Source organism: Athene cunicularia (genome assembly GCF_003259725.1).
Source record: "Athene cunicularia isolate RWA chromosome 2 unlocalized genomic scaffold, athCun1 chr2_part1, whole genome shotgun sequence".
In the NCBI taxonomy this organism is placed as follows: domain Eukaryota; kingdom Metazoa; phylum Chordata; class Aves; order Strigiformes; family Strigidae; genus Athene; species Athene cunicularia.
Window position 1 is genome coordinate 145,564,024 of NW_020799095.1, and position 25,367 is coordinate 145,589,390.

The window sequence follows — 25,367 nt, forward strand, 5'->3', positions numbered from 1 at the left end:
CCAAACAGAACAGCTTTTAGAAACTCAAAGGGGCACCTGCAATTTCGGTTAAGAGGCGCAAATACCCCTCCTTCCTGAAACTGGTGAGGAACATGTCACACATCAATGGATTTATAGATCAGATTGGGAACAGGAAGGATGCAACAAGCATAGCACCAACTCCAGGGAGAAAGTCAGTGTACAGAACACAGATCTGTGCACCAGACAGTACTGTATCTGGGGAGACAAATCTTCAAACAGCAAGAAAATAGTACTTCATATCAAGGATCAATTTTTTTACATATATTTGTTAGAGCAAACTTATCCTTTAATACTTTTAACACTTAAGTATTGTGTTGGTGTTTTCTTGGTATAAAGAGTGGGGAAAAAAGCTCAGAGTACAAAAGTAGGGAATGGCTGAGATAAGAGTTAAAGAAAAAAAAAATATTTCATTGCTACAAAGGGGTTACAAGTACATACCCTGACTGAGAAAGATCGTACTCCTGATAAAACATTAAGACACCAGACATTGCAAAGTTACAAATTTATTTGTTTTGAAATAAATACAAATACTTCATTAAGAAACTTTTCTTGATAGACTTTACACAATAGCTTTATTCTTTCTGGAAATTGTCTGTTCTTCCCACAAACTGTTATGGATATTCTACACAAGAGCTGAAGTTAGTCAATAAAGTAACCTAGATGGTTTTCTTCTGAACAAGCAATCCCAAAGTATTAACATTTGCTATTTAACTGCTCAGCATTTGAGTTTTCTTGTTTGTGAGGACTGCAATGCAGCAGGTACGCACTGGAGCTCAGGAAGCCCTGTCCAACTATCTATGGAAGGACAAACTTAAGAACACCCAACTGTGAAAATCTGACTGGCAGAAAGGTATCAAGCCATTAGCATCAAAGAGTAACCCAAGGTATCAGAAGGCTACATAAAGGTGCAGAACCAGCAGATCATTACATTTATGCAGTCACTAAACACTGTATTTCATAGTTAGTGTTGCCGCTCCACCGCTTTGTGGAATACACTTCTCAGCACCCGTGAGATCTCAGAGTTTCAAATCCAGTAATTAGTGGCAGTTGAATGTACAGTATCTAATTACATGCCATCCCACAATTATTCATCTCTCCTGACAAAGAACAGCTGGATCTGGCTTCACTTACAGAATTCCAAATTTATCACAATTGTGCTGGACAAAAACTTGAGCTGCAAGGTAAGATGCTGCCTGAAGGAAAAATCAAGCTGTTTCTGCTTTGTTGGCATGTATGGCTACCCTACTTGTTACAGCTACACCAAGATGGATCCCAAACAGGAAATGCTACCTTGCTTATTATATTTAAATCCTGTCCTCATCTGGCTAAGTGGGTTTTAGTGTCTAGGAGGGGGAAGGAAAGGAAGACTGGAACTAAATCTCAAAAAGTGAAATAAAAAAGCTTAAAGATTTAGTTCATCTCAAAGTCACATTAAAATTGACTATTTTAGTAGTATATTATTGTACATAGGAAAACAGGCTTGAATACTAATGAATTAGAAGGCCTATAAATGCACGATACATTAAACTTCTCTATCATTTGAAGTCAAGCTATATACAATGAATTCAACTCCAGCTTCAACATGAGGCCATAACACATTTGTTTCCTTTTTTAAAAGCCACCCCTAATAGTGATTTTTTTTTTTCTCCCCCTCTTTGAAACTCATCTCAAATTGTGCCAGTTTACTTCAAGAGAATAAGAGATAAAGGGGCATGTAACAACTTTGATTTTAAAGTAGGATATTAAGCAAGTCTGTTTTGACTCTGAAGTGTTTACAACCACATCAGCTTTTGGCAAGTATCCTTTAGAATTTGGCATCCATTGAAGTAGGGCACAATAGCAGCAACTGTCTGAGTTACAAGAATAACGATTGAGCAAATGAGATGCTTCTTTTCTTTGGTCCCTGTCAGACCCTGGTGAACAGAGTTCATCCTACAGAATAGCTTGAGATTAATAGCAGTTATGTTTTTGTGATACACAGGGGGCATCCATTACTTTTTCACACTGTGACCAGTTTAAACCTCCCATAGCCATCTAACAGGACACTTCCATGGACTTGGGGCTTGATTGTTCAGCGTTGCTTGCAGAGTTCGGTGTCAGCTCAATGCGTGTGTCTGTGTGGGAGCGGTTCCTGGCACCATCCCCAGTGTGGGATCGGCTCCTTGTTCCCTCCCCAGTGTGAGATCGGCTCCTTGTGCCTTCCCCAGTGTGAGACCGGCTCCTCGTGCCTTCCAAAGAGGTTACGCTGGAGCCAGAAGCAGTGCGGGACCTCATCAACCTGGTCATGCTAGCAGAGGGGACTGGAAGAAGAGTCTTTAATTAATGCCTTGCTTCATGGGCTTGGAAGGAAGCCCTTGCCTTCCTCCCCAGCCTTAACCACCCTTGGAGAAACCTTCAAGGCTGAATATGTACTTTTCATGGTAGCTTCATGTACAGAAGTAATACCACTACTCCAGGCATACAGTTAAGGAGCCCAAATTACTAAGTCAAAACTGGTGGCCAGGACTGAGGGATTCAAGACAGAACTTTATGGCATGTTGTTGTGGCTGCAACAATCCACAGGTCAACTGTTGAGACTCAGACCTCCCATTACTTTCAGATGTTTAACCTTTGCTGGCAGCCCAGGCTAGCAATGCATCTACACAACAGCAGTTGTCAGAAGCACATACATGAAGGAAAAGCAGCTACAAATCAAAGTAGTCTTTGAAGTAAGAAGGTTTTAAATGTTGTGTGCAATGTATGATCCATCTCCTGGATGCTACAAGGGGGCACTATTAAAAATATCTGCCTTAAAAATACCGAGAGGAAGTAAAGCAGGTATTTGCGGGTATAAGCTGTCTACAATGCTCTCTACTATTTTGTAACATAATTTGGTTTGAAAACCCTTCACCCAGACACCACAGATGTGATTCTCCCTCTTGCAAATACACATCCAACAGGAAAAAGATGTCAACTGGGATCAGAAGGATCTGAGTGCTTAGATGCCCAACAAACTTTGGTAGCCAGGTGAACCATTCCATAAAACCAATACTTACTGTATCCCATTCCCTGAACAAAGTATTTGAAAGCTTCTGCAAGCTTGGCAGGCTGCAAAAGACAGACAGTATTATTGTATGCAGTGCTCAGCAATAACATTACAATGTTATAGATGCCATAAATCCCTATCTTAAGAGGGACTTCTTAAATATTCTCTGGGTTCTACTGAATTAAAATTTCATTCACATGAGAGAATTACACCATACTCCTCTCTAGTCTGTTCTCCTGCTCCATTATTTTACTAAACTGACATATGCATTTGAGTAGTCGTCATTTCTCTGAAATCTCAAAGCGGTCTAAGCCTGGCCCAAACTTTGCTTGTGCAGTTACTGAGTCAGGTGAGCCAAAGGAAAACAACTGGCCTCGCAAAATATACAAAGACAGTTCCTACAGGATTGGTAACTGAGCAATTCCTAATCAGCACAGAACAATTTCAGCTAGTCAGAGCTGATAGTTATGTTTATAGGGCAGAAAAGCTCAGCAGGAATATTCAAACACAACTGTCTATGACGGACATTTCTGAAATGAGGCCCTCACTATCTTTCTCTGCTGCTGACACAGTGGCCAAATAAGCCTTGCAAACTCAATTAATATATATGTCAATATTGCCTATATTTTTTTGTATAAATCTGAGTCAGTGCAGGATGGACTCTATAACAAAAGCAATGCACATACTCCTATGTGGCTTTAAAAAAGCTTTACCCGCCCGCTCCCACTCTTAGAACACAACTGCCTATACAAGGACTTCTCAGATGAATGTAATTACAAATTCATTTTTTTCATTAAGCTCATGAACATCATATTATATTGCTTAGAAATCTGTTTAGATATTAGACCACATTCTAAAGCTGATTTACAGGCCAGGTTTTTTTAGTGAAGGAACACTAGAGCATAGGTAAATTCTAACCTTCCCAGCCTGGTTTTATTAGCAGCCTTGGAATTTACACCTAAATGTATTTCAGAACCTCCAGTTTATTCTCAGGTCAAGCCAAGTCAGTGTATGCAAGAACACAGCATTGTTATTTCCTGCCTCCTACTTTCCTGATCTATACTATAAATAGTCCAAATAAGAACATGTTTTTAAAACACTAGAGGTCAAGCCTTAATCCATATTAGCTTAGTAGATATGCATAAAATAAAATCTCCACATTTCCACCTCACACCTTTACTTGGTTAAGACTTAATTAGTGGAAATAATATCCCCTCCCAATCTTAATTCTGCGCTTCACTGCTCTTTAAAGAAAAAAGAAAGCTCAGATGACCGACTGACATCATTATTCATGAAATCATAACCATCCTTTTGGCTGACATTTGGGAACAGCAAGTACCCTACAGGAAAACACCCATTTGTTGCAGTCTGACACACTGCAGAACAGGATTAGTAGGATTTCTGTCAGCCAAATCCTACCTGGGAAACTTGAGGGAGCCCACCGCAGTCAGCCATCTGAAACAAGGATGAGATCAGTCAGCTAGTGTAGTACCAGAGAAACTGATTTATGCTCAAGATACATTAAAATTACCTTTTTCACTATCTGGCAGAAAAACATTTCCTTTTGTTGGGTGAGTAACATACATGTAGATGAATGCATCAAAGTAAGCTGTTAAATGTTTATAAAAAAAAAAATCTATGACTGCATCCCAGAAAAGCCCAGAGTATCTTGACCTTCAGGTAAAGCATCAACTGGAGCTACAAATAAACATTTTTTTTTTTTGCTAGGAAGCGGTTACCAGTTTCTTAGAAACTAGCCTATTAGTCCTGGTTACAAGTTCAGTTCTGAATTACAGTAACGTGACTTAGTAATGACCTGAATGACAAACAGGGGAGAGAGAACAAACACTTAAACCTCAGAGGTGAGAGGGAAAGACTATTTGCTGAGATTGCGGATGGCAAGCAGCAGCCTCACTTGCCAAGGGAAGCAGGGAAAGCCAAATTAGAAAAGCTATCTTGAGTGCATGCAGTATTTTTGGAGCATTTCATTCTTCCTGCCACTCCACCCCTCAAAGTCAACCCAACAAAAACAGTCGCGTTCCAAGGAACACCACAAGCTGAAAACAGTTGAGTTGTAAATTACAGGAAACCCCAAATCCTATCTAGCATTAGTTAGCAGCAAAACATGCCTGTAGCAGGATCTGGCATCAAACATATCCCTAGACCGAGCAACGGCTGGCTGTTGATAGAGGATCTGAGATAGCGCTGGGTTTTTTGTTAGGGTGAGTCTGCCATGTCCACAGGGCAGGTCAGCTCAGCAGTGTTAGGAGATAAAAAGCATTTAAAAAAAAAGTCATTGTTTATTATAATTTTCACTGAGCAGTTCAATAAAAAGAGATTCAGTAAAAGGTCCCAGCAGAAGCATGACTGAACTTGTTTCACCTTTTGCATGCTATCACGCTCATTCCATTTTACTGCATCGGTAATGAGCTGCAGATTACACCTATATTCTGAATGCCAAGTACCATCCAAAGGCTTTACATGATGCTTTGCTGTTTGGAAGTGCATTTTATCAACTTTTTGGAAAATAAGAGAGTCATTTCCAACAGTAAGATGTCCTGGACCATGCCTTTGTGAAAAGCAGGATGACAAAACCATGGCTGATTGACAGATCAGCTGTCTATTCATCCGACACTACTGCTGAGGGACAGGCAAGCACAGGAACAGAACAAGTCGGTTTGCACTTCCACTCTGCTGATGGCTTTTTTCAAACCTTTCGAAATATCTTGAGATCAGCTTTGTCAGCTCTAGTCAAATTCTTTATGGGTATGTGAAATACTGAGAGTTTCAAGTCTCACCCATAGTGTTTTAAAATGGAGGAGCTGAGAAATTCCCTGTTGCTAACCTTGACAAGAAGCCCCTAGTCTTGTTTACGCCACTAAAATACCCTTAGCCTGAAGGAACTGCCTTTCCACATCAGAACTGGATTCCCAGTGTGTTATCTGTACCGCAGCACATCGCTCTGGTTCTGCTTTTTCAGTCGATTCAGCTGATTTTAAATAAGGGGGGTTCATTTAAAAACCATCATTTTTATTATTACCTTTAGAAGTGTGGTTCTTGTTGGGTCCAGCTTTGAGTTGCATTCAACCTATATTAAAGAACAGCAGCATAAGTTATTATACACAAGATATTAGTTATGAACTGCTGAACAAAACCAGTTTAAATACTTTGTTTTCTGACGTAATATAGACTAAACTGAGTATCTGAGGCTTCTGTATAATGTTGCTGTATATACACACAAAGACCTTTAAACCCAAGTAGGTTAGTTCACATTTTTGACTATTACTTTTTCATGTGCAAACCAAGCCATTAGTTGGGAATTAGAGATTATCTGTTTCTGGGACTCCAGTGGCAACAAGTGTTGTTTATCTTGTGATTTGGGGTCATCTGGTAGAGTCCCAAGTGGTAAGCAGCCATATGGCCACACGCCAGCAGACCGGGCATGCCCATTAAGGCACAATATTTGAAGTCATCCAGTCATCTGGGGCGAGTCAAAAAGAAGCTCTTTGCTTCCATAGTGACCCAGGGCACAGCTCCAACACCACAGAACAAGTTAAAATACCAGCAGCAGATTCCTCTCTAAAGGAAAATATTTGCGGTTCACTGGAACTTCTGTGGCGATTGTTCCTAATGCGGTAGCTATTAAATAATGGTGCACAGACAGAGGGGACAAACAGCAAGGAATTAATGGCAGCTGTCCCGTGGTCTGAAAGAGAAGAGCCAGCTGGGCTGGACTGATAGCCAGCGAGGTTGCTACACAGGGATGAGCTCTGCTGGCCTCGTGCAGCTTCTTGGCTCGCCTGCCCGTTAGCACAGTGGCAAAGACAGCGCGATATACACACCACAGCATCCACTGCCGGCGAGCTGTCGCCAACCACCAGGAGGACAGGGCATCTGCAAGGAAGCATACAGAAGCAGTATTATATGTGATCCAGCCTGGACTTGCCCTAAGCTGTATTTTGTGCCGCTGGAAGGATGAGACACTTAACTGTGCGACAACGACTTGGTTTGTATTCCAGGCACCTTAAATATACATCAAATCCACTGTATTAGCTGCAGATCTACTGACATGCTCTGGTAATTTACCTGAGAACCTATCTTTTTTCCCCACCTTGCAGCAATCAGCCCTCCCTGGCATTCTTACTCCTTGTTTTATGAGAAATTGAACGAGGGCATCAATATCAAAGCCTCACCCCGACCCTACAGGCTCTTGAGCTCCAACTTTTGGAGTTGCCATCCAATTAAATCAGACTGGCAGAGGAGCAGAGTCTCAAAGTCTCCTGTGTGTAAACATCAGCAGCTGAGCAGAGAAGGACTTGACAACTATTATGTTGCATAAGCTGCGGTGTAAGTGAAAAACTTTTCGCAGAAGATCTAGTAGACAGCTATTCCCATATCCACTCTGTCTTCCTGAATGCCTTTTGTTTAATTATTTTTTTTTTAATGGTTCTGGGTTGGGTTTTTTTGGTTGTATAGGCACGGCTCAAGTTCATTCAAAGCTATAGTTTCCTGTCCTGGTGTCAGCTGGGATAAATTTTTCTTCTTAGGAGCTAGAGTAGTGCTGTGTTTTGGATTCAGTAGGCACATGTGTTCAAGAAGCTGGGAGGGGGTACAGCCAGAGCACTAGAACCCAAACTGACCAGTGAAATATTCCATATCATGTAACATCATACTCAGTATATAAAGGAGGGATGGCCAGGAAGGAGGGTGGTTCTCTCACTTCCACGGTTGAGTTACTGGATCTTGGTATTGTGGGACTGCTAGCTGGGAACAGGCTGGGTATCAGTCAGTGGGTGGTAAGCAATCGCATTGTGCATTACCCATTTGTACTTTCTACTGTTCTTAACCTACAAATCTCCCTTTACCCTTTCAATTCTTCGTATCCCATCCCCTGAGCAGGGGGGAGGCTGACTGAATGGCTGTGTGGTGTTTGGCTGCCAGACAGGTTTAAACCACAACATTACCATTAATCATAGAATAGTTTGGGGTGGAAGGGATCTTAAAGATCATCTAGTTCCAAACCCACTGCCATGGGCAGGGACACCTTTCACCATTAACTACAACGTATTTCTGGATGAAGCTGAGTACATTTGCCTTTCAAGTGCTTAGTCTGCTAGCACAAGTTTGCAGATACAGTGACAGGAACTACTTAACTTTCCATTTCAGCTAATATGATTGTGAAGTTTGAAAAGGGGAAGTCATTCCTAAGGGCGGTCCCTGACTTGCAGTAACCTCTTATCTCCTACACGGATCCTTTTCTAGCACATTCAGCTAGAGCTCTGCAATGCATATGCAATGCACCCACTGGCCACAGATCTTAGCTCGTATCACGTACAGGTGAACTGGTAGGAAATAAAATACTTACTGAAGGGTGATAACATTTATTCCAGGAACAGGGCGCTCAATCTCTAGGTCTCGCCGACTACAAAAAAAATAGAGAGGACAAAGGCTCTTGATATCTGTAAAATTTCAGTGTACTTCCATATTTTTCTATTTTATAGAAAGCACAGACTCTCACGTATGCTAATTTAATCTGACACATCTTGTAGCCTCCACAACTGATAGAGAACCACTCAGACCAAAGCATCAGTGTCTCAGTTTAGTTCTGATGTATCATCTTTCTCCCCACAAATGCACAAGGTCCTTCTCCCATAAGCAAACCACCTGAGATCCCTAAAGGCACTGTCAAGCAGAACTTTATACCTGGGGAACACAAGCAACTCCACCACACAAGTAATACCGTCTAAGAGCTGGACAGCCTCTTAAAACATTTTCCAGTTAGAAATCAGGTAAATGTATTTACCTGTTGTAAGAGTTGACAAAGAGATGAAGGTTGGTTTGATTCATATCATTAATAATATGCTGACGGTAAGTATGGATCAGGTCATGGTTGCTGTGAATCTCTTCCTACAGTGGAGACAGAATTGTTCAGAATAGGGGCTATTTTCTGAAAGGATTTGAAGACACAGCACAACAGTTGTGTATCAGACTCATATCTACACAACAGGAGTGCACCTTTAGGGAAGTGACAACTTCTAGTACCCAGAATTAACATTAGCCTCCAATTACAGTACCACATTTTTGACTTCAGAACTTCAGTAAGTTGTAATGTCAAAATCTTACAATTGCAAAACATGTAGTTGTAGTGCAGATGGTTATAGTCAGACAAGTGTGAGGTTTTAAAACAGAAATAGATTCAGAGCAATAAGCTCAATAAATGTTTCCAGGGTAAAGCAGATGTTGAAAGCTTACAAACATATGTAACGTGGAACTCAGTTTCACAATAGTAAGTAACTAAGCTTCGAGGACTTCAAACACTAACATTTTCAAACAGTTTGGTTCTAAGTCTTTATAGATTAGTTCCTTGTCCTGCTGGCATGAGTTTTCCATTCCATTTACTAATAGTTTCAAGCACAGCAAAGTAGCCTCAAAAACCAATATAGCACTTTCCATTAAAGTAGACTTGCACTGAAGAGTACGAATAACCAGCTTTCCCAGAGTTACAAGTATATTATGGTGTAAAAAAAAATAAATCTGTGGAGTAATTCTGCTCAGAACAGAGCACATACAATGGTAATACTCATGTTTAAGTGTTGGCTGTCTAAATAGGGAGCTGCCCATACTAGTTGTCATGACTGGGATGCACTTGAATTGTTGGGACACAGCAAGCCCCATGGCAGCATACCACCTCCAAAATACTGGGAACACAAGTATGAATCTTATCTCACAGTTTAGCTTTGTGTAAGTGAAGGCTTATCCTCTCCTCCCAGTCCCAGAAAGTAAATACAGACAACTGAATACATCAAAGGAATCTTCTGAACATCCTTACCTTTCCAAAGAGATGTGAAATGACCATGTCTGGTAAAGCATTTGTCCAACCTGAAATCTGAAGAGCGAGATTATCTAAGTATCTGATATTAAAACAGTCCTTGAACAACTGAAGACTTCCAGTTACCCGTAAGCAGACAAACAAATGTTTCTCTACTGTCCTTATATGTACAATATCCTGGAGTGATATTTTTTCCCCCCTCCATTCAACTAAAACACCATTAGGGGTTGTGTATGTTTGAGTCACTCTCATAAGATGTCTTTACTAATGCAGTTATACAAAGAACACACTACTGGTGGCATAGGTATATATGGAATCACTCCCTACAAGTACATCAAGCAAACCAGCCAGATGGGTGTCATTTAACCTCCCTGCCCAGTCTCCTCCCCAACAACCCACATGGACAATACATTGGAACTGATACCTAAAGATCATGTCCCAGAGTATGTGCTCTTGCTTTTGAAGGACAGAAGGATACAGGGCACCCACTGTACTCCTAAGTTTAGCAATACTTAAGAGAGGTGGAAGGCAGAGGCACAGATATGGAAGAATTCAACTATAATGAGACACTGGGTGAGATAATCAAAATGGGTTAACTGGTATATCTTAACGTAAAGGAGTTACTAAATATACTTTCAGACCAAGCATCAAAATAAACTGGTACAGAAAAATATTTTAAAAGAATGAGTAACTAAGCCTTGAGAGAATGTTACATGCCAGCTCTGGAAAGTTTCTCCCAGTATTATAAGGTTGTCATTATATTTAATATCACCCTAGACACTTACAGTGGGTTCACTCTATGTGTGGTTAAAAGATGACGTGCTATTTTTTGTACTTCTCAGTGTTTATAACAACTGCCATTCACTTAAACATGACCCTGAATGATACAAAGTGCCTTCCATTAGTTTACCCTGAAAAATGATTTAACAGGTTAAATCTGAGTGACATGTAATATAACATTTATACTTATTTATACTAATTCCCGGATTTTTGAAACCAGTTCTCAGCACCTGTTTTTCCACATTGCAATCTTTCTTATAACTACAAAAGAATACAGTTAACAGGAGCTTTTTTGTACGTGAACATTTTCACTTAAGTCTGGTTGTATGGACAATCTGTCCACAATTACTGTAGCTAAAGCCTTTTTCTGAGTCTTTTTGGCATCTAAGACTCAGCTAGATGACTGCAGCCTGGAATATGTTGTTCTGAACATTTTTCTGTGCTCTAGTTCACATTTTGGACTGTACTGCTAAACAGAGTCATGGACAAGAAAGGACTGAATGTCACACTATGCCTGAAGTTCAGTTGAAAGTTGTTTCCAAGACTACCCTGTGTCCAGGTTAAACTAAGTTTTCCCCATCAGTTACTAGCTTAAGAATTGTCCATACCCAGTAGCTTCATTATACCATGGATCTCTCTTCCTCAGAGTACTTATTTTTATCACTAGCTCTGCAGGAGGTATGTTTGCAAATGGAAGAATAAACCCTGAAGGAATTAGTCTGGGATATTTTGTGTCTTCAGCCATGCCTTGACACACAAGCTTGCCCAGCTCCTCATGCTTGACAAGCTCTCAGTATGATTAATTTTTCTAACTTTAAAATGTTTACCTTAGTTGCTGCCCAGTCCATCCATCCTTCAGCACAAGGGTTTACATTAATGAGAACTAATCCCTCCACCATCTCTGCATGGTTTAACTGCAAAAGAAAAGGTTTAAGATTCATCACACACTCTTTGCAACTTGACAGTCAGAATAAAATTTAAATTAGCAAATTATCTGCTGGGAAGGAAGATGGTAGGTCTAGTTTTATCTTGCACAAAACAAGCATATGTATGGAAAAGAATTTTTCATTAAAGCAATTCAACTGAGCAGCTGGAGAACATTAAGATTTAACTTCTTCTCCACCCTCAGATTAAATAGAGAACTCCCATTAAAAAAACCTTCTGCAAATTAACTGGGTAGAGCCCAGGCTTTAAAATGGAAAATCTAGGTCTTCTGGATTAGCTACCCCGCAGATTGTGGTATTTCACTTAAAATCCTAACTGCTTACTTAAATGGGCACGGCAGAGCAGGAATTCTCTGTGCACACTACAGGGGCGGTAACACATCGGGGAAATCAGGTTTAAGGCTTTAGAGAAGCTCCACAAAACTTACAGCAAATCTGGTTAAGATGTAGGCACCAGCTCCAGTTCCCATTCCTATAACGGTCTTCAGCCTGCGCAGCAATAAAACGGAAGAGACAAATGAGTAAAACAGACTGGAAATAAACCCACATGAGCAGCCTTCCTCTTTCACATGCCAGCCTGTATCTACAGGAGGGTGGGTTGCAGCTCAGGCAAACTGTGGACCCTCAGCAATGCCCCTAGCTCTAGTAAGGAGCTCAAGGTAGCAGCTGGTTTGGTTTTGGCAGATTTGCAGGACGCTGGTGCTCACACATTGCAGGGCAGCAGCAATTCTCACTTATCTTTAAGTAAATATACTGAGCAACCGTAGCATTGTTCTGATCCTGGAAGGAAGTGGCTACTCTCTGCCAGAAAAACTTACAAGATATAGTCCTAAAATCTGCAGCCTAAATACAAAGCCCCCCCTCCCCATGCTCCCCCTGCCCTCCTCAATACAGCTATCCAACTGGCATGGTAATTCCTCTCTGACAGGGTGCTGGCAGGGAAACCTCTCATGCTATCCAGCCACTGGGGTGATTAAGTTTAAACTTCATAACCAAACAGGGCAGAGACAAACCAAATATTTGCAATAACTGAATTTGGTATTAAAGCATGATCTTAAAGGTCTTTTCCAACCTAAATGATTCTATGATTCTAAGGTCTTAGAAAGTACATGGCAGGGAAGACTAGACAAAACCACTCAGAAAAACAGGTTATACAGTGCTTTTATAAAAATACTCGAGGATACTTTTCATTGTCATTAGCAATATTAAATCAAGGCTTTGTAAATACACTCCAGTCTAATTGATTGTCAAGGTACTGACTTTGTTAGCATTGTTTTCAGTGCAAGAGCGGAATTTGCAACCTTGTGCCTTACGTTAGGTATTTCAAAAAAACACATCTCTTAAGAAGGTAGTGAAGTAAGCTGGTGAAAGGCACTGTAACAGCTGGTTACAAAAGCTAAGCAGTGTCTGAACTAGAGTGCTGGTCTGAAACTAAATTCCCCACCAGCAGTCCAGCCTCTCTGCTCTCCAAGGCTGCATAACCCTGAATGCCAGGCTTTCTCTGCTTGGCCTGAAAACCCCTCGGAGGTGCCTACCTGCACTCTTCATTGTATACCAGGAGCACCAACTCTGCAGAGAAGGTACCTCTCTCAGCTACACCTCCTGCTAAAGCTAAGCTTTAAGGGAGGACACCTAAACTTGTTGCAGGTAGGCAGAGGAACAGTGCCACTTGGTCCTTAACGCTGGCAACCTGGCATCTGTACTTGGTAGTAGAAGAGGATTGAGAAGGTTGGACTGATGCCCTAAGACACTCAAGCCACAAAAACAAAACAGTGAGTCTCTTCAGATGGGACCATGTCTTTTTTGTTAACCACACAGGAAAACGTGGGTTGTTACAGTGGGAAGAACAGATTGTCTGTGCTCTGCCCCTGTGAGGGCAACACAGAAAATACTGGAGGAAGCCCCTAAATTAGACACATGGGATTTCACTCAAAGTTGCTTCCTTTTTAAAAATAAACAGGCATTTCAAAAAAAGCCAAAAAAATAAGCCCTTTCAAAAACAAAGGCAAAAGTGATCCATCTATAACAGAGGAATTAAAAACCCACAAATGTAATTCTAGTAAACAAAATGTCAGATAGTCAGACTGAAGCTTCAGGGGCAGCACAGGTTATCTGCTCTGCTCTTTCGGTGGGCTGTGTAGAGAGAAGTAATAAATAATTCTGCACTCACCCAAACTGTTTCAGGATTCCAGGAAGCATTTCAGCCAGCTGATCCATGGAGGGATACACATACCTAGAATAAATATGTGTTTGTGGAGTTACTACACCACTTTCTGTAGAGTAGGCTGGGATATTTATAGATACACAGTGATCACTAGATTTAATACCAAATGTGCTCATTTTTAGCTCATGCTGTCAGTGATCTTGTATTTAAATCAGAAGCAAACATAAGACATTTAGCAGAAATATGAGCATAATCTATGTGGTACTTTATGTGAGTTATAGTATGATAGATGTCTGGTCCAGCTGACAGCAAAACAGACTATAGTAAATCTCTTCCAAGAACAGTTAACACTTAAAACTTTTTCATAAATTTGAATTTAAGATGAGTTTCCAGCCACATTCACCACATTTGTGCTTCTGGTCCACCAAAAAAAGTTTCTCCTGTTGCAGATCAGACTACAACAATGAGATCTAGATCTCTGGCAAGTAACCTGTATGCACACTTCCAGGGACACACAAGTTACCATAGGATAAATGAGGATAGCTTTCTATTAATATTGATGGAGAAAATTAAGTCATAGGAAGGGCTACAAAGCTGCTGAGGAAGTTCAATAAAAACAGTTGTCAGTTAATGCTCCTGGTCTTCTGAAAAGCAGAAACAAAATTTTGAGGAAAGGAAATTCTGAAAAAAAATCTCAACTGAGCAGCACATGGAAAAAAAGTCCACCCAAAGAAGCTGGAGAACATCTGCTTAGGTTGTATCCCAATCTCTGCTTCCCATCAGGACAACACCTAATGATTCTCTAGTTTAGCCTCCAAAATAAAACCAAAAACCCAAACAGTACAAGACCACAAGTTATTTTCTTAATATTTTTTTCTTGTCGGAAAACTAAACCCTGACATGACAAATGCTAGTGTCACTGCAACAGCTATGACTTAAGCATGCTGGTCTCCCAGCTGGAAGTCTGGGACAGATAATGCATTTTTTGGTGCTGTCATCATGATGTTATTAAGAAGCGGTCTTTATTAGTATAGATCATGATGGCTGCCCTATGCAGCTGACAACTTAGAAGTGTTAATGCTTGTTCAGGACGTTAAGGGTTAAGACACTTAAAAGCTTGTGATTCAACTGAATAAAGGAGGGTGACTGAAATAGCTTTGCAGGCTGCTCTGGCAGACACCTGGGCCATTCCAGTTAACACTAGTAGCTAAGAAGCTGGCCCATCACGACCTCCTCAGCATCAGACCGGCTTAAAAATTAAGGAGGGAAATAGACGGGCTCATGCAATAAGGGTACATATAAGCTCCTTAATACCTAGTTCTTACAGAACAACTGTTCCTTGCCTTCTACCCTCCTCTCGCCATGTTGGCTGCTCCCTTCCTCAACCAAGCTGGTTCCCAACCAAGGGACATCTTAAGGCAAACCTGTCATTTCAGCTAAATGGAACAAGCTTTTTGGCAAAGAGTGTTCATGGCACACAAGGTTTCCAAGAGTTAAAACATCACAGATGATACAGTCAAGACTATGCAGTTATCTATGATATTCTGTGGGTGTACATCACTGTTCCTGTCCCAACAACTTGAATTTCCTGGGTAGGTTATTGTCTAATTATCAGCTTCTACCATGCTGCCATTCCATAAAACCCATGAAATTAGGAAGGACGTTGTATAGTTGCTAATGCCTGTCTTGTTTATAGTAGCAGTTTAGTTTTGTATTTGTATTCATGATATTAAGCTACCTTGTTTGGTAATGACATTTAAATTGGCAGATGTCAACATCTGCCAAAGAATTGCTTTGCAAGTAGTCTAGTTATCAGAGATAAAAATATAAAATTACAGCCCCAAAGCCTACTGCAAACTGGCCACACAACAGAGCTCCAATACCTTAGAAACAGAGTGTCGGATTTAAGTTCAAAAGCTAACTACTGCATTTCCTGCAAGTGCTTCTCAAACTGCAAATCAGGACTTTTTTCCAGAAAGAGGGTAACTGAAACACAGGCTGTTTCCCTGACAACTCACCCAGCTTGGAAAGACGGTGCTCCATCCTGCTGACCAGGTGCATCCACATGGCAGACTGCAAAGTGCTGGGTGATCTCCTGCATATCCTCAAAGTTGAAGAGAGGATTGAAACAAGTTTTATCTTGAGAGGGAAAAGAAAATATGGAATAATTATTTCCCCTCAGCATACTAAGTTTACAGCTATAATAAAATAATTTATTAACTAGTCCTGCAGGTTAATAGAAAGATGGTTCAATAAGGTGAGCTATGTTACAGACTGGAAAAAGCGGCAGTCCTTCAATTTCTAAGGAGGAAAGACCAGTAAAGCCTTGCTACAAAGCAACCTGTGCCAACTAGCTTTAATTCCTTAAAGCAAAAACCCTGAAGAGCTCCCTCTTCATGGCCAGCTAAAGTTTATCTATGCTACTTTGGTACCTGCCAGAAGTATTTGCTTGGTACACCAAAATCTCAAAAGAATAATTTTTTTATGCAAAGTTAAAATACTAATAATCAGGGGTATTCATTCCAGGTTTTGGCTGAGATTAAATTATCTATTTACTAGTCCAGTCATTTTTCTTTGGATTGTATCAATACAGATGAAGGGAAAAAATATCCAAGGCTGAGATTGCGACTCGTGCTTTTGCCCAAATATTACAAGATAAACATTGCATGATCGGCTGCTACAGGCAGCTCAAGACAAAAGAGTCCCTATGGGATATTCAATGTTGTAGGCTCCCAACTTTGAGGTAATTTGATTTCTGATTTTTAAGAAATACTAATTAGGGGACAAGGGTTAGCATATTTTCCTCCTGGAGCAGTAAGCATGAATTCTGTAGCACCGTCTTTGAGATGCCTAGAAAATGGTTCAATATTCTTTGTGTTTCTGAATGTCCTCACACTACAAGATACAAGCAAAATCATTACAGAATACAAAACATTTTTAGCTAAAAGCATCTTTAGGATAATATGCAAGTTTGGGAAAAGATTCTTCCTTTTTCAAAGGGAGAGAAAGTTTATTCATCATAAATATGGACCTTGTAACTCTAGAAAGAAAAAAAGTCTTAGATAGGGTCCAGGTTAAACTCTGCCCCAATCCACTGAAAATCCAAAATAAAGTAAGGCAGTTCCACAAAAAAACAGGCAAAAACCCCAGGTTTTTTTTCCCTTAGGAGCAATATCCACTCCCCAGCAATGGCCAGACTTTAAAGATCTGAAGGTGTTTTTAAATGTAAATATTGATAATCAACTAAGAAATAGTAAATTGTGTGAAGCAAACAGGACTGATGAAAGGAACAAATTAGGGTACATTAGGCCATTATATCCTTGAATATGACACATAAAAAGGCACTTAAGGACACTGCCAACACTCATTTCATCATCCTGATTTGACAGGTAATTCATATAAACTCATGGCTACATAAGACTGGTTATCAGACAGCAACCCAAGACAAAGCACCAACAGTGTTGGTTTTAGTCCTGTTGGAAATACACCCGCAGCCATCCCCCACAGATGTTTTTACTGCATTTATACATGGTCACTCTGAGCTACCAGAGAACGTTTTCTCCTTTAAGTGAAATATTCCAATTATTTACTTCACAAGGATTAAAAAAAAATTCTGAGAATTAAACTTGCTGTAACAGAGGAATTAGATACCATCTAACAGGTTGCAATGGACATAAAACAAACAAGGACCCGGGGAAGGTTTCCTAACCATTGCTGCCTCCACACCTTTGATTATGACAGAAGTGTTAAGGAATTGGACCAAACCTGTGCTATTAAACAAAGCAGCCTACTTACGATTCAGCCCGATGTCGTGGTAGGTGAGGATAGCTGGCCGGTTCCCTCTGGGAGTCCCGCACATGGTGACATGGACGGAGCCATGCACAGTCTCCACATCTTGCTCCTGGAAAGAGCAGGAGTCATCTGTTAGCAGCTTGTCCAAGTGCTCCACTGAACACGCACTGCAGCAGACCTCTGGCCATAACCACAGGTCCCACAGCCCAGCCCAGGGGCTGCCCACAGCCCCAGGAGTCTCCACAATTCCCACGGTAATGTGCCCTCTTCTTCCCGGCGCTGGGGGCTCTCTGCTAATCCCTGCTCTCACCTACTCCAGCTCACAGACAACTACAGTAGCACTTAAGCTGTTAGCTTTAACCAGATGCTGAGGGAATAATTACATAGTTTTTAACCTCATTAAAAGGCAGCGTAAGGAAAAAAGGAAAAAAAAAAAAAGCAGGAAGTTTGGTGCAATGACACCTAAAATAACAGCTTACAACTATGACTGGCAGCATTTGCAAAAGTGTATGTTGCCAGAAGAAAATACTTCTGTTTTCTAGGAAAAGGACTTTAACTTGGCAAATAAGTACTATTCCCCAAATACAGCAGTATTAAATAGCCTGTATTCACCATAAAGACTTATCACACTGGGGCCCTGTGATTGTAGCAGCCTTCCCCAATAAACACAGCAGCCACACGTGTTACTTTATGGCTTGCTATGTACAGACCTGAGCATAAACCCAACTGTCTAAAGTTTGCTACAGAGCAGCATATCCACAACACTGTTGTAGTGATTACTACAGAAACAATGCTAAGCAGCATACTGCTATTATTTGACATAACAGGAGTTTGTACTGTTTAATGATCTTAAAGTGAAGGATACTTTCAGTACAGTATCACATCCAAGTCCCCAAGTACCATCTTTTGTCTACTGAATACCTATGTTAGATGTAACTTGGGTTGTACTAACATCCACAACACACACAACATTTTCTTGTTTCTTCTGAACTTGAACTTCAGATGGGTATAAACAATTTGTTAATTTTGTCAACATATATAAAGTGAATCACAAAGGAAGTTATTTACAAAGCTTGTTTACAGTACAGTTACACTCACCTAGCAGCCAAGGCACTATATAGTTAGTAGCCAGTCTTAGCATTTCACCCGAAAACTTTATTTACTGTACAGGACAGATAATCCATGTCATTCAGTACAGTGTCCTGTCTGCTGTGGCTGGGCTTGACTTGCTCAGTGCAGTAATGCCCAGAGGTAAAGTCCAAGTCAAATTCAAATCTATTAAAAATTATGCTGTAGAAATCAGGACCGTACAGCCTCTGTGGAAACCTTCACAGAGCAAAACACAGAAACTCTTCAAAGACCTGAGGTAGTAATTTGATCTCAATCTCAGCTTCTTGACTTGATACATGGAACAAACCACACATTTTGTTGAAAATAAGGCAACACCATTCCACATTTCAGCTATTTTCATTAAAAATTACACATTTACATCAGTTTTAAGTTACAATTACAGCAATGAATCAAGATTCCTCCCCCTTGTACACTGGGCAAGCTGAGCATCACTGCTATCTGAACTTACACTCCACTGAAACACTAATTTTCAGCTTTTATGTCTCCTTAGAGATTCATTCCTCTGCATACTCACTGCATTATTTAGCAGGTAAGATGTATCTTCCATATCCAGCACCATCTTTAGGCAAAACAGGGTGATAAATCCACCAAGTCAGAGTACAGCAGCTGGTTTCTACTTTGTCCAAGTAGTAAACTGGGTTATATATACAAGCCGCTATCCTGCATAGGCTTGTGACTCAGATAATGCCCAGCTAGAAAAACCAAACCAGACTAATTCATGAGGATGATATTCTTAAATAGGATTTGAGTCCGGTTTGACCAGGAGATGTACTTAACTTAGTAGAGGTCAGACGTCAAAGATGAACTAAGTCTCTGCCACACATTGCACAAAGTGCTAAATTTCAAACTTGGGAATTAGCAGTCCTTCCTGTTGCTATTTCCATCAGGTTTTGATAAGTTAAGCTTCATTTCAGGTCATCTCAAATATCAGAACACCCCACGCTTATTCTAAATTAAACCAGAAGTAAGTTCTCTCATAAAAAGCCAGGATTGAAGTTTTCAGTAAGAGCACAAAAGACTGAAAAATTAGCCTAAGTCAGAATGATTCCGCACAACAAAAATGAGGATTTAAAATGTCTGAAATCTAGTCTTTTCTAAAGTATATAAGCAACATTTAGTCTAAAAATATTTCTACAGTCATATTAATGTCACTAAGTTTCATTTTTGGCAGAAAATAGGGTATTCTAGGTATATTCACAATACAATACTCCAGAGGAGATTTGCAGTAGCAATGGATAGCAATTAATAGTAATAGCAATTAATATTTTCCACATTCTACTCTCCTTCTGCACTTAATTTTCAATATGAAGCATCAAAATTGATAATTTGGCAACCTTATCAGCAGTAATGAGAGTAAATGATATTGTGTAACACCCCCCTCCTGCAGAGTGTGGAATATAGTAATTATTTCTTCCTCAGAGACTAATAGGAATTTCTATCATCAGATTTTTATTGCTAGATCCTTCCAGTAACAGCACTGAAATTCTAGAACATATTTTTTTATGGGGAACCACCTTTCAAGATGTGTGAGCTTCCCCTTTGCACATCACAGAAAAAAAAAAATCTCTTCGTGGTAGATAAAAGAGCCAGATCCTTGAACCTGCACATCCCACTGACCTCCACAGCTAATTCTTCCAGAACTGGAAGTCTGAGTCTAGTTCAAACTCAGTGTCAACTAAAAATAGTTCAGAGACGACAGGCAACTACCTATACTCCTAATTACTGACATAAATCGCAGTCAGTTTAACAACTGGTTTAATTCCTCATTATCTTCACAGTAAGACTCTCCTAATTCAAGAGAGTGGGTTCTATTTTCCATTAGCATGAATTCTTAACAGCAAATACCCCAAAGGTTCTCCTAAAATACAATCCATTCAAACCAGTTTCTTTGGTGACATCAAACCAACAACTTCACATCCCTACTGAGCCTATTAGAGATCAAGAGATTTGTCTCTACGTGATGTAGGGATGAATGTTTTCAAAATGCAGAGCACTGAAAACAGATGGCAGCACATCCCAATCAACATCAACATTATAGTAAGAGGCTCTTCAACTGATTTGTATTAAAACACTATCTTGGAAAAAAAGCCAAGGTACACTAATCTGATAGAAGGATAAGGACAAACACACCATCTGTTCACATCTCACTCTGACAGAGGTGCAGTCTTAGTGCCCTAAAAACACTGTACACAAAATGTTTTTGATACGTGCAATTTAAGAGACACTATCTTAGCTTGAAGGATTATAAATTAGATTTTATTTGGGGGTCAAGTGACATTTTTTGACAGTTTGTCATGAGGTTAGAAGGGGAAGTCAATTTGTAAATTGGTAACACAGGAGAGCTCATTTACTCTTTCCCCTCTTTACCCTAAGGAAGACATGGATTGAGGAACGTAAACATTCATGAACAAGTTGTTTTCTGGACTATGGGATATGCAACGAAAATGCTTTAGGTATGTAAAAAGGAAAACCACACACACTATGCGTTTTGTTAAAACCACTATAATTTAAATACTACATTCCAACAAGATTATTCTAAAGCTTTCAAATACACTTAATCCTCAATTATCATCTCATGTTTTTATTTTAATTTATAATACTATGCCTGTTAAATACACCTCCCTTCTCTTGCCTCAGAACTGAGGCAAAAGCTTCAGAGCTTTTAAAGAAGATTTAAATAGCTTTTAAATTGCTAGGAGCTAGTATATCTTAAGATTACATAAATGAAGAAATTTAATATATTAGTACAGGCCTATGATATTTTCCACTTCTTTCATTCAATATCTTGAAGATCAAAAATATTTGAGCTTTTAATGTGGTATTGCAATGTTAGGTTTCAAATCCCCTTTATCCTGAAGTTATTTAGCATTTTCCTCCCAGCTTTTTCTACTCTAAAAGTTATTTCGTTTCATCTTGTTTTTCTAGAACAGCAATGTGCACCTTTGCAGGTATTTATCTTTTTTTCCTTTTTTTTGTTTGTTAAGATTTCTATTTTAAATTAGCAATATTAAGCAAAAAAAGGTTCCTCAATTTAGGTTGCGAGTTGGGTATGTTATAAGTATGATAACTTTAGATGTAAATGTGACTCCAATGTGGAAGCCAGTAACAAAAGCTTTGGTGGAGGAACCGGAGCAGATTATTGCAATAGTTCTGCTCAGGGATTCTTCCTAGTCTGATTGCCACCGGGTCACACTGCTCTGCAAAAGTACAGAACTACAACCACCCCCATCCCTTTGCTTCAGAGATCTAAAAGGATAAGAAAAATCAATTTAACACACTGCAACACCCCAATCCGCATCTGCTGATGCCAGTGGGAAACCCACCCCATCTCATCGTGAGGACGAGCAGATTTGTTTCCCATTGCAAGGCAGCTCTTTCTTTCTCCCCTCGCAGGCAGAAGGAGGGAAAGCAGAAAAGGCTGGTGGATACAGATGGCCATAAGCCATGAATTGCAAGGGACAAACTCATCTGTCACCTACAGCTGTGGCACAGCTCAAAGTTTTGCCTCGTTATTGAGGAAGCAGTCTCCTGATGGACTGCTCACCTCTGAAACAGAAAACTAAGAGTATATACCGTGACAAGGAGCCCAGTCTCCATCAGCTCTAATGCTACCAACCTAGAGACTGGGCAAATACATCAAACTGGAAATACAATTAAAATGTGCTTGGCATTAAGCCAACATAAAGCAACACAGGGCACACTGCCCTGCTCCAGCTTAACTGTGCTAAAACAGGTTTGGTCAGGAACATTCTCCTTCTTGGGAGGCAGGGGCCCTTCACTTAAATTTTCATGTGGTTACCACAGACAGACATATAGACAGACACACTGATGACTAGAAGTAGTTCAGAGTTCTCAGTTTTTCCATCTCCTATCTTGGCCATGCCCTGGTAACTTTATGAAAGCTTTCCTCCAAAGAATAGCCACATGCATGTCTTGCAACATGTGCTTTGAGAAGGGCAATACTGCACTATACAGTGACTACTTCAAAAACAAAAAAGTCTGTTTAACTCAAGCCTGTCTAACAGCATGTGAAATAAGAGACTATTTCTTTCCAATTCTGAAAGCTAGATAAAATTTATTCTTAGAAGCAAAACACCTCACAGGCAGTCGTTACTTTTCACTAGTGGCGGAAACAAAGTTATTAACTGAACACTGCATAACTTGTCCCCAAAATGTGACAGAGGGACCAAAGCTGAGCCGCTTTTGCAGCAACAGTTCTTAACATAATGGATTGAGACTGTTCTGCATTTTTCCTTCCTGGACTACAACAGCCAAAGATTAAACTTTAACAAAGAAAGATCATCAAAAAAGTAAGAGCCGGCAGAACAGGGCTAAATGACAAGAACTACTGCTCTGGATTAACAACAGTTAATTCTAAACAGGGAAAAAAAAAATCTTAAGAGAATTTGACCTTGAAAGTCAAATCTATATATACACATGGTTTACAAACCAAGCAAAATTTACTGCAAGAATAAAAATGAAATATGGATCATTTCTGGATACTTAATCAAAATACTGCAGTATTCCTGTTAGCAGACTTAATCTGGGTTTCAGATTTATTCAGACCAAGTGATCAATCTGGACACAAAGAGAAAGCTTCTCCCATGCTGAGCAGAGTCCTGCAGGAAGTCACATGGTAACAACATTAACTTATATTTATCAAGACTTCAGGCAGTGGATTGCATCATTAGAGAGGATGAGGGGGAAGATGCAGGATTCATATAAACTACAGTTTTGCTGTGTAACTAAGAACCACTGAAAGATGGTAAAGATGTTTTAGATTACTCTCTCCCTTGGTTTCCAGCGAAGAGACTGTTGAGTTTGTGCTGGATTTTTAACCAATGTCCACAACACTGAATAAAAATGTAGGCAGGTGCAATTAAAGTGCAACACACCACAAAGTTACTTCCTTCAAGGACCTCTGCCTGAACATTCAACAAACTAGAACAATGTAATAGCTTTCCTTATTCCTGCATAATCTACATGTCTCCCTACACCCCTTGATAAAAATGAGACACCCAGAGAGCATCTTCTCCCAACACATACTCCTTGTTCTCACCAATGGGAATTCACGGCTCACTTTTTTGTCAAGGCAGGTGCAAGCTCCCTGGTCTCCTTTCCAATTCAACCCAGCCTAACAGCCATGCATTTGCTTGGTCTAAATTTAAGAACCAGCAAGAAAAAACTTCTCAGTCAGAAGCCCAAATGACAATAAAATATGTACAAGGGGAGCTAAGAGTGCTACAAAAATCACCTCTCAAAAGCACGACACAGGGAAAGTGGAAGAAGTCACCACTCAAGGTATCAGTGTCCTTTATTAAATTTTATGTTCTGACTGTAAATAAACATATAAAAACTACCATCACTCCTGTTACAGACAAAATTGTTTGCTGAGAGCCTTCCACCACCCCACAGGTTTCAGGAATCTTTTGGAAACCTTCAACAGCATAATGGGATACTTAGAGATGGACATTTCCTCCAAGGAAAAGCATGCACATTGCTAATGAAAGCAAATTAATTGGGGCAAGTGTGTGTCCATGTGGGAGGGGAATATTTTGCTTTCACTACCACTGCTGAAGAATCCCATTCTCTTAGCAAGAACAGAACTGCTTGCAACCCAGCCACCCCTTTTGGATGAAACTCTCAGCTTCAGTCTGAAAAGACCTCCTGCAGTCCCCTTCACATTACTACATCAGAGCCCCATTCAGACCCCTCTCCCACAGTAACAGTATTTCTGGCAAGCAGTCAGTCATTTCTGACCACATTTTGCTGTTCTCAAATGTCACTTCAGTCTCCCCTTTTAACAGAAAAAAAGAATAGCAGCTTTACTTGCCTGAACATCGAAGTCTGGGAGGAGGCGCGTGATAGCCTGTGAAGAGATTTTACAGTGTTAACTCTGCAGGTAACTTTTACAGCTTCAGAAATCTGTGCTGGGACACATGTGCTCTAACCCACCAGTTCTGCAGCCAAGAGCTCTGCCCCATCCTTTCATTCAATGAAAAGCTCTCATGCTGAACATCAAAATTCACCCAAGAGCTTTTAGCCACTAATCTTCAGGGAACATGAATGCAGTAAACTACTGGATTATAGACCAGCTAAATAAAGCACAAAATCTGGTGCATTTTCAGTTATTGTTAAATCACCGGACAATTTAGAGCAGTAAAACATTGAACTTTTCTCCATTGATTACTGTAGCCCTGGGACAGACAAAAGCCCACCTCAGTCCTGGCCAGAATGGAAAGCTGTTGTCTGAGCACACAAAGAGCACTTGCAACTCAGTTAAGTAGTCATTACTGGTATTTGTTTACACAATATGGAAGGTGGGAAGGATTTTTTTTTTTTTTAATCCTAGCCAAAATTAGGCCTTGTTATATTTGGGAGGCTGTCTGGACACAGGGGTTTGCTCTAACCCATGACCAGCCATCACTATTACTACCAAGCTCCTATGCCTGTCAAGGATCTCCACCAGAAGAGGAGTTAGGTGACATCCTCCCCACCTTCAACAGTCTAAGAGGCTGATCACTTCAAAGCACGAAGTGTCTTACAGTCACCTCCTTTTATTAAAAGACAAGGAAGAAGTCAAACTTGTATTTCCCACTGGGGGGCTGAAAACAGAGGGAAGAGCAGCCAGGACAACGTTTTTCAAACTGGAGAGTATGACAGAAGCCAAAGCTTGAAAAA

General features: G+C 40.2%; 1 protein-coding gene across 3 annotated transcripts in view; it reads right to left on the reverse strand.

Moving 5' to 3' along the window:
• Nucleotides 1-507: 507 nt before the first annotated feature.
• NDRG1 (N-myc downstream regulated 1) overlaps nucleotides 508-25,367 on the reverse strand; it is a 73,728-nt gene continuing 48,868 nt past the window's right edge. For 2 of the 3 annotated variants that reach the window (XM_026843681.1, XM_026843682.1), the window contains exons 3-16: nucleotides 24,520-24,555; nucleotides 17,559-17,664; nucleotides 15,782-15,902; nucleotides 13,770-13,832; nucleotides 12,028-12,088; nucleotides 11,483-11,569; nucleotides 9,876-9,932; nucleotides 8,850-8,953; nucleotides 8,412-8,468; nucleotides 6,889-6,940; nucleotides 6,087-6,134; nucleotides 4,466-4,501; nucleotides 3,057-3,108; nucleotides 508-2,321 (exon numbers count right to left, since the gene is read on the reverse strand). In XM_026843681.1, coding sequence (XP_026699482.1) covers nucleotides 2,056-2,321; nucleotides 3,057-3,108; nucleotides 4,466-4,501; nucleotides 6,087-6,134; nucleotides 6,889-6,940; nucleotides 8,412-8,468; nucleotides 8,850-8,953; nucleotides 9,876-9,932; nucleotides 11,483-11,569; nucleotides 12,028-12,088; nucleotides 13,770-13,832; nucleotides 15,782-15,902; nucleotides 17,559-17,664; nucleotides 24,520-24,555 — 1,146 coding nt within the window. In that variant the 3' untranslated portion in view covers nucleotides 508-2,055. Of the gene's footprint in view, nucleotides 2,322-3,056; nucleotides 3,109-4,465; nucleotides 4,502-6,086; nucleotides 6,135-6,888; nucleotides 6,941-8,411; nucleotides 8,469-8,849; nucleotides 8,954-9,875; nucleotides 9,933-11,482; nucleotides 11,570-12,027; nucleotides 12,089-13,769; nucleotides 13,833-15,781; nucleotides 15,903-17,558; nucleotides 17,665-19,200; nucleotides 19,399-24,519; nucleotides 24,556-25,367 lie in introns of those variants that run through there. The other variant, XM_026843683.1, reaches the window with a different exon arrangement.